Source organism: Macrobrachium rosenbergii, chromosome 53, assembly GCF_040412425.1.
Source record: "Macrobrachium rosenbergii isolate ZJJX-2024 chromosome 53, ASM4041242v1, whole genome shotgun sequence".
Taxonomy (NCBI): domain Eukaryota; kingdom Metazoa; phylum Arthropoda; class Malacostraca; order Decapoda; family Palaemonidae; genus Macrobrachium; species Macrobrachium rosenbergii.
The window spans coordinates 43,153,933-43,164,451 of NC_089793.1; the positions used below are offsets into that span (position 1 = coordinate 43,153,933).

Here is a 10,519-nt window from a genome sequence, read left to right on the forward strand (position 1 = left end):
CTCCTTTTAATTCCGTATTCCTTTCTTGCTCTTCTGCTCATCGTCTTTCAATTTCTTTCCTGTTCCGTTTTATTGATTTTATGCTTTTTGATGCATTATTGCCTTATATGGTCAGTTCCAGAGGGTTTTCATGTCCTGGGCTGTAAATTTATAACTCTCACCAGCCTGGTGGTTGCCTCGTTCAAAAGGCGTATGTGCACCTTTCGATTATGAATATATACAGATATATATATTATATATATATATATATATATATATATATATATATATATATATATATATATATAGTTGTGTATATGTGTTGTAGTTTATTGTACTGATCGTGTGCGTTACGCTAACTGACTAACGTCGAATTTGGTCTCCAGTTGCAAGATGCAGTACTTTTGTCATTATTATTAAGCCTGTTACTGTATATTCATACATATTTTAAAGATAAACCTTACTTTAAAAAAAATGACATTAAGGAGCTCATTTTTAAAATAACATTCGATTTTTCATTGTACGTTAACTACAGACTTTTTAATTTCTTGAGCGTGACTGAATATAATCAGTCCTCAGTTGTGAATTAAAAGGTAATCTGTGGCGTGGCCTGTATAAGAAAGAAGGTTCAAGCTCACTTTTGTAACAATGGTGTCCGAGTTGGCAAAGTTGGGAGCTAACGTTTTCATTTTGTTTGAAGACACAAGCCACGCCTACTCGGAACGACTTATTTGATAAATACCTCCTATTAAAAGTTTTTGGGTAATGTTGTCAGAGTGTTTTGTGTGAAACCTTCTTGGGCGGCGTGAACCACGGAGGATTACCTTTATCCAGGAGTTTTGCGAGATTTAGACAATGTATTTTTTTATGGTTATGTTGTGATTTGGATCTCTCCGAATGATATGATTCCGAAAAGTTACTAATAAGGAGGCATTCGGTCGCCCATTCCCACGAAAAAGAAAATACTTCTGTATATGGAAAATTGAATTACAAATCGTTTTAGGTAATGTGCTTGGAATATATTAGGGACTTGAGCAGGGGCCTTGGGTCTGTTTGGAACTGAATAAATGAACAGAAAATTATGTGCTTGGAGATGGCTCCCATTCTTCTAGGTGTTTCGATGCAAAATTTGTTCTGTTGATTTTGACTTGGAGATAGTGGTGGGTATATATATATATATATATATATATATATATATATATATATATATATATATATATATATATATATATATATATATATATATATATATATATATTTTCCTCTTTGCTAACGTGCCAGAAATATCAACATCCCGTTACCATTAACGTAAGTAACAATCATATTAGGAACACCGCTTCTTCTTTGCAAACTTTCGAGTTCTTCCTCCAGTTTCCCCTACTCATAACGTCAATGCCCAGCCTTGGCCTTCCTGCTATTTTTCATTGCCTGTGGGCTCGTATAAGATGAGGGCATTAGGTTACCGGCTCATTACTCATTGATAACATTGCTGAGTTATGCTCCCTTCCGAATATAATAATAATAATAATAATAATAATAATAATAATAATAATAAAATAAAATACTTCCGCTTATTGACATGTACGAATACAGAATGCAGATCCAGATGAGAAATAATCAAGGGTAGCGGCAAGTTTAGCTAAGGTTAAGGAATATTTATTAAAAAATTGAGGAAGACGAGTAAAGAAGCTACAACAGCGTTAATGGCAGTCAGATCAAGGAGAATCCTGTAATAAGAAAATTGTTCCGGATAATAATAATAAGAAGAAGAAGATCTGCTTCACAGCCATAATCGCTTCATGTTGCCTTCCACCCGAGAGTCTGGCGTATTTGAGAGACGACCATCATAATTCTAAGCAGACCCGGGAAGATATCGAAGATCCCTTTCCTGGAAGCGGAGGAAGATGATATTGGAAGCGAATAATAAGGCATTACCGCCGTCAGGAGCAAGCTGAGGAATTGCCCGATGGCGCTACCTATTGGCGCTGCGATGCAACGGCTCTGGGAGAGAGTTATTGGCAGTCGGCGGTTTTCAGGAGTCGTGTTGGGTGGGGAGGATGCTACTTAATATCTTATTTGTTCGTGATTTATTTGGTATTGGAAAGCTTTGAAGAGTTGTACCCTTCAATATATACATACATGCGTACACACACACACATACATTTATATATATATATATATATATATATATATATATATATATATATATATATATATATGAATTCAGTATTGTTTTCCATAACAATGGGTAACTCCAGAGAAAAAAACAACGGGCATTGCCATTTTAACTGCTATGTCGTCGATGAACCCCTGTTCATTAAACTTTCGCAGCATAAGTCGCTTCTTATTCCTACGCAAAGCTCTTACCACTTGCGCATCGAATCCCCAAGAGACACTGCACCACGTACCACTCCAGCTCGCACCTTACTTGGTTCCAGCATATTAGGGCATTTTCTATATATATAATATATATATATATATATATATATATATATATATATATATATATATATATATGTATATATATATATATATATATATATATATATATATATATATAAAAGTATATATGTACAGTATATACATATAAATATATATATATATAGATATATATATATGTATATATACTCTATATATATATACTGTATATCATGTGTATCTATATTAAACAGAATATTTCTCTCGACATTAGAGACGACAACTTCAGTTGCTGACTCCTTTTCCAACAACACTTCCTCTCTTCCCCACCTTACCTTTCCGAAGCCAACCAGACACACACAAACACACAGACACACACACACACACACACACACACACTTACATACAATCACACCACTCTCTGAGTCTTGCTCTCCCTTCCCAAACTATCTCCTTGATCTCGCATCCCTTTTCTGTTATGAATTTAATTGTGTGTTGGGCAAACTGCCTCAGACACCAGCGATTCTTTGCTTTTCGAGCCATCTGTCAGACTGGCAGACACTTGAGAGGCTACTGTGAAAATACCTGTTCCCTGCTGAGCGAGCGTAACCTCGCGGCATCCGTTCTCTGATTGGCGGATGTTCCCGCGCGTCAGGTGATCCTATGGTCCTTGTGTGTGAGCTTTACTTTTCGGATGAGTGCTCAAAGGGCTTCGGTGTTGAATATTCCTCGAAACAATAGGTAAAAAGAGGCCATTGTTCTTGTTAGCAGGTGAAGAATAGTAAATTAATTGCATTGTTTTGGTGGTGGGACCGGGAAAAGAAGTGATGGTTTGGTGTTGGTTTGGGAGGAGGGGGTTGGGGGATATTAACCTCTCTAGCAAACTTGTACTACTCGGATGTTTATCGAGCATTAAAAGCGTCTTCTCTCTCTCTCTCTCTCTCTCTCTCTCTCTCTCTCTCTCTCTCTCTCTCTCTCTTCATTTGTAGACTTTAATTGCTTTTTCCGTGGGCATTAAGCCTTTGAGAGCAGGGTTTGTGTTTAACCATCGACTTTCCATTCAAACGTGGGGACTGCGTTGAATACTGTGTCAAGTCCTATCATCAGAACATGCCACTGATATGCATAACATTCCGAAGGCCGCTTTGCTTTGCTTGTCTTTTTTTTTTTTTTTTTTTGCATTCTTTGCTTGGCGTTGGACCAATGCGACAGGAAACCAATGATGTGTTTTACACATCTGGTCTTCCTTTGATATCAGAAGTATTAGTTAGGTTGCCTTTATAAATCATGAATGATCATTGTGAGTGGCATTTGTTGTGGTGTTAATGAACAACTAAGAATGGTACTGTTATAACTGAGCAATATGAGGAGGAAATAGCATTAATTTGAAAATAATAATAATAATAATAATAATAATAATGGCTGCGGTGATAATAAATTTAATCTCCAAGCCACATCCATGTACATTAAACGGCTGGCACTAATTGTACCAGAGCAACGACTTCTAAAACACATCGCCCTAATAGATCTTGTGTTTTCTTGGAGTCGATGTTTGTGCTTTAAGCGAGGTAGAGACGTTCTCGATGAGACAGCTGTCTCCTAAAGAAAGTCTCTCACTAGATTAACTGAAACATACCCTTTTTTTCCGGGCTCGGTTTTTCCTTGTACTCCTCTCTCCGACACAATTGCTTTTAAGAGACCTCCCCCTTCCCCTTGGGGGGAAAGGAGACCCTGGCATTGGATGGGGGAAGGGAGAATCAAGGTAACTGTTAGGGGAGAGAGAGAGAGAGTGCGTGTGGAGGTTCATCTAGACGTATTTGCTTTGAGTGTAATAAGTAGCAAGCATTATGTCTGCATATATTGTAAATCTTGATGCTATTCAAACTGAGATGAAAACTAATTTTATTTTGTAATTATTTCTTACGTGTGCCTTCCAAAATGTCAAATATTATTATTCTTATGCTGCCATTTACCAATGTCACATTCTCTTGCTGTTATTAACGGCGTTCTCCATCTCCTTTTCACCTAGATATTTTATCTTTCCGTTGTTATGCTTTTATTGTCCTTGCAGTAAGATAGTATGACAGACGACGACCCGGTCGTACGAGTAAATTGATACTGCACAGAGAGAGAGAGAGAGAGAGAGAGAGAGAGAGAGAGAGAGAGAGAGAGAGAGAGAGAGAGAGAGAGAGAGATTTGTACACCTAGCTGACATTTAAGTATATATATATATAAATATATATATATGTGTGTGTGTGTATATATATATATATATATATATATATATATATATATATATATATACAGTATATACATATATATTATATATATAATATATGTGTGTGTGATAGAGAGTAGAGAGAGAGAGAGAGAGAGAGAGAGAGAGAGAGAGAGAGAGAGAGAGAGAGCTGTACACTTATCAACTAATGTATATGTATGCATATAATTGATATGTATATGTAAGAGTACCTCCCTTTCAATGATATATAGTGATTATATATACTTATATATGTGTGTATATATATATATATATATATATATATATATATATATATATATAGAGAGAGAGAGTGCAAACACTGGAGCTGATGATGATGACGATGACGATAAAAGTAGCGAGACTGGGATAGCGTCAATTAAGTGATTCCGTTTGATCTCTTTGTCCAGATCTCCCGTGTCGCATCATCTTAATTAATTTTCACACTTGTTCAGTTGCCACTTAATCAATCGCTCTCTTAAACAAGTTAACCGATAATGGATGAAGATTAGTCTACAAACAACGTTCGTTTACTTTGTGTGTGTGTGTGCGTGAGTACGTCGAGTACAAGTTTTTTTTAGAAAACTAACAAGTCGTCTGTTTGTTCGATTTTTGAATGGTGAGTTTAAGAATCTCTCTCTCTCTCTCTCTCTCTCTCTCTCTCTCTCTCTCTCTCTCTCTGAGAATAAACTTTGCTCTCCTTCAGGTATAATCGATTCAATCAATGGAGTGTTTCAAACACCCCCTTTCTCTCTCTCTCTCTCTCTCTCTCTCTCTCTCTCTCTCTCTCTCTCTTTTAATAGATTAAGAGCTTCGAGTTTCGAAAGTCATTTAGAAATACGATTTATCAATCACACAGGATTTCTAACACTTAATTGATAGTGATGTTGTGACAAGATCCGTTGAGGCACCGATTGTTGTTATTCTTCTCTTTGTTATTCTCTACTGTGCACTGGAATACCTCCATGTGTTTGCTGTCTATGCATAGGGAAGCAGACAGAGATTCTAGATGCCATCTTTTCTGCTAAAAATTGCTGTTGAATGTTGTTCACTTTATCAAGATAAAGCGAAGATGCATAAGAGAGAGAGAGAGAGAGAGAGAGAGAGAGAGAGAGAGAGAGAGAGAGAGAGAGGGTCTGTGTCTCTCAAATGCCAACTGTGATTGCTGTTGAATGTCGATAAATTTGATAAAGATAAAGCAGTGAAATACAGAGAGAGAGAGAGAGAGAGAGAGAGAGAGAGATGTGTCCCTCAAATGCCAACTGCGAGTGCTGTCGAGTGTTGATAAATCTGATAAAGATAAATTGATGAAATGCTAAGAGAGAGAGAGAGAGAGAGAGAGAGAGAGGGAATAACATCAGGGTCATGAGCAACCATCGAAGGGGTCAGATCAACATGATTTAATTAGCCTTTGGTGGTGAGATGATATCCATCCATCCCTTTGTCTCATTCTCCTCCTCTTCCTCCTCCTCTCCTCTCCTCTTCTGTCCTCTCCTCTCCTCTCCTCCTCCTGCCTTACATGTGCGACCATAACAATCAAGTCTTATTGCTTAATTAATTAACTCAAAATCCGTGTCTGTTGTATGGCATTTAATGGGGGAAAGAAAGAGCTGAAGTGGAAAGTAATTACGAGTGGAAATATAAAAGAGAAAGAGAGAGAGAGAGTGAGAGCTCTCAACTCCCCTTTTTTGCGAGATTTGAATGCCCTTGACTGCTGGCAAGGTTTTACATAAATATAAAAAGACAGAGAGAATGCTCTTGGAGATTTGCTTTTTATATTTGTACTGAAATTTACTGAATGGTCGTGAATTTATGTTTGTTAGGAGAGAAAGCAGTAGAAACAGATAGAATGTTTGTACAGAGTTTTTCACACCCAAAACGCTATTCTTATTGGTTAAATTATAGACGCATCCTAATGGTGTAAAATTGAGAGAGAGAGAGAGAGAGAGAGAGAGAGAGAGAGAGAGAGAGAGAGAGAGAGAGAGAGAGAACGTGATTCGCTTACAAACAAAAGGACAATGGCATTAAGTACAGGACAGACAGTTGTTACTTTGCATTGCTGCGCAACCAAGTGATTGATTAAGAAGAGCACACTGGTGTTACATCACAATAGGTCATCGATGCCTCGGTTACAGAGGGATGGTTTCATTTTATCGTAATGCACATGACCCGTAGTTTGAGCGATGTAAAATTATGATCGTCGATAGGAAAGAAATATTCTCTGGGAATCCATTAAGCCAAGCTGCAGAATCCCAAAGGGGAATACCCTGTTCGGTGTGACACCTAGATAAGTGAATCATTCTCTTTCTTTCTCTCTTTCTCTTTGCATTTTATCTTCTAGTTCATATAGCCTTCCTTCTTCTAAGAGGTAAGGTTTTACTTCCATTATTTATTTTTATAATAGCACTAGGCTGATATGGACATACAATTGCCGTTCGTTGGCACACGCATATACATATGGATATATATATATATATATATATATATATATATATATATATATATATATATATGTGTGTGTGTGTGTGTGTGTGTGTGTGTGTGTGTGTATTATATATATCTCAGTGTAATGTGTAATCTGCCATGGCTCAAGAGGTGGGCTTGCAGCCTTTAAAAGAAACATTCAACATTCTTTTTTTAAATCGGTTTAGCCCATCTAAATCTGGAACACTATCATTCTCGCTGTTCCTCCGCAGAAAGCTTGATGTATGATTTTCACTGCATGGTATGGTTAGTCAATATAGTTTGTTAGTACTTAGAGTAATGTACACAAGGTATTTACCGAAACGGACATTTTATCACTCCCCACATTTAATTCTAAGATTTTTCATATGACTCTTTTGCAGACTGTACTAAGTATAAATACTCTAGCAGCGGAAGGGAGCATTTCATTGAGGTCTCTATCCTTTACTTTCAATGAAGTCTTGTCGACTGCTCATCAGAAATATCGCAGTTCAGGTATTTACTGTCACAGCTTCCATTCAATTCTCGTCTTTTTATGCCGGGTGGATAAGGAGCAAATTAAGTCAACCGTGAGGCATCTGCTCCTTTTGGCTGGCTGAGAGTAACATGGCGCTTTATACTTTGTGGATCTCTCTCTCTCTCTCTCTCTCTCTCTCTCTCTCTCTCTCTCTCTCTCTCATTATTAAACAATGTATATGTGCGTTTGTTATTATGTCTAAGCATATATATTTATTTTTCTTCAACGTAAACCCGTAACGTCTAACATTGTCACATTAACTGCTTAATGGGGGATGAACCCTTATACAGTTAAGCTACCTCAAAATAAGCCATTCAGCCCTTTATGCGTCTTCCGCTCCTCCTCGCAGCAACAACTCATCTGAAGAGTACATTCTTGTCACTTAACTACCGTCATCCATTCTTTCCACATGACTGAACCATCTCGAAATACTTCTTAAGCCGCATACAATGCGCAAACACATCATGCCATAAGATTTAGCTCCTTTTCTTATTATTTGCGTAGACCATTCACGCTTTACTTCCATAGAGGAAAGCTGGATCATTAAGCTTGTGTACATTCCCACATGTATGTATGTATGTATGTATGTATGTATGTATGTATGTATGTATGTATGTATGTAGACAGAAAGCTGAATAAATGTTTTCCGAGCTACTGCGCATTTGGAGTTTTTTTCACTTTGAACACCTGTGTACTTAATTGCTATCACATTTTACAAAAAGAAAAAAAAGTAATCTAATTCAAGATACTCCTAGATTCTTACCTTTATTGTGGGCGTGGTCCGGTGGGCGTGTCGTTAGATTGAGAGGTTCCTCACTCCTTCCTCGAACGGCCCACCCGAGGATATCCGATATGCTGTGGGGCGTTGGGGATTTAGGCACCGTGCCGTACACATGCGGGTGCCAAGTGCGGAAGATGGGCGTCACGGATATGGGTGGGCCCGACGACGGCGGAGTAGGTGGTCTGAGGATCTGCTGGTGGGCGGGCGTCGAGGGAAGCGCCGGAGACTTGGAGGCTGGCTCCGGCGATGGGATTGAGTTGGACAACCCGAGGCTCACGCCCATCCCGCCATTCATATTAAAGGCGCCCACGATGTTGTTGTTTGTGGGCGTCTTTGGCTCATGGGCAGACTCCCCGGCCTGCGCCATTACCTCGAACATGGAGACGGAGGTGTTGGAAGAGGGCAACAGTAAATAGAAATAGGGTCAAATAAGGTCTCTGAATTACTGTGCACAGGTGGTGGCCGTCAGGAATAACGTTCTTCAGACGAATTGTGTGCGGGAAAGGTCGCAAAATGTCCGTTAAACTGGTGTCACACAAGTAAGGGTAAGAATAACGTCTTTTAAACTGAGGTGCCACCTAAAGGAAATGTAGTCTTAAACTGCTGTTGCACAGATGGCGGTAAGAATATTGTCTTTTAACACTAGTAAGGGCGGGATTTAATCTTACACTCTTAATGAGGACACACGGCCCAGGTGATTATTTCAACTTCCTTTGTAACGAATCTGTAATGTCTTTTGTAACTGCACAGAAGTCTTGAGCTGATCGTCTGCAACAATAATTTCGGAGCCTTCGGGTTTTCGACGGATTAAGGGACCTCACTTTCGCCTTTAATTAGTACAACGTGGATTTATTCCCGCGGGTGCAGTAGTGGGGAGAAGGGGGATTTCAGAGAGGCAGGTGCGTGAGAAAATCTACATCTACCTTTTGTCTGGTCATGTCTGTTCGATCTCGAGTCTTTGCAACACGAAACCAAAGCAGTGCAACATGTACCTTTTGATCGGCGGGTCACCAAACCTTTTCAGTTTTTCACTCGGCTATAAGAGAAAATCACGAGGAAATCTCCTAATCCGTTAATTGGCCCTTAAGGAACTGCGGTAATAGCCGCGTTAATTTTCTTTACCTTGGATAAAACTGGTCCTCCCAAAAAAAGAGCCCCTAGATAGATGGTCTGAGTCTGTTGTTAGTAGCTTCTCCGTGTCTCCTGTTTTTTCTCTGTCGATCTCCTGCGGAGGCTTTGCTTCGTCTGGGGTCCATCGACGCCAACACAAACAGGGTGGTTGATCCTCCCTCGGCTACTCTTCTGGATCCTCCGGGGATGCCGTGATGATCCCGGGGGCGTCCTGGGGAGAGAGACATATGATGCTATAAAGATCTCGTCGGGGCAACAGGACCTCCCACTAAAAATGCTACTCTTTACTACGCATTCTCTCTCTCTCTCTCTCTCTCTCTCTCTCTCAACCTTATTTCCTGCGAATGATGCGCACACATACACATCCACACACACACACACACGCACACACATATATTATATAATTATATATATATATATATATATATATATATATATATATATATATATATATATATATATATATATATATATATATATATATATATATATATATATATATATATATATATATATATATATATATGTGTGTGTGTGTGAGCTAATCAACACATGAGCAAGTTTTCCACAGAAATTAATTTCTGACTCACATCGGGGTCGAACCCAGTGGCGCCGTGGCCTTTCATTTGAGAAACCTCTGTTCGGTCCCGATGTCAAATATAAGTTTAAAAAGTAATTATGCATTTTCTTATACATGACGTTAACATTACTAACTTGTTTTTGTTTGCCGATAATGAATCCTTTAAGCGTTTCGCATATTTGTGCACCATGAACTATTTTTGGGTAATGATGGAAGTCTTAAAAGATATAAGGAAAAACTTCGGTTAATGCAAAAAGGGGGTGGGCTTGACTTCCCTGCCCTCCTCTGCATTTTATATATTATTTGACCTTTCCTCTGGCATACGAGGCTCAATAATAATGAAGGCTTTGGAATTCATGATATGAGCAAGTAGAGGGGATTTGGTATTGGCAA

General features: G+C 38.7%; 1 protein-coding gene across 1 annotated transcript in view; it reads right to left on the reverse strand.

Annotated features, from left to right (window-relative positions):
- The window catches only part of LOC136834419 (homeobox protein ceh-22-like), a 277,730-nt gene that overhangs the window by 168,554 nt on the left and 98,657 nt on the right, over positions 1-10,519 (reverse strand). Inside the window, exon 2 of the mRNA XM_067096998.1 lies at positions 8,398-9,757. Within this exon, the coding sequence (XP_066953099.1) occupies positions 8,398-8,794 (397 nt within the window). The 5' untranslated portion in view covers positions 8,795-9,757. The remainder of the gene's footprint in view (positions 1-8,397; positions 9,758-10,519) is intronic.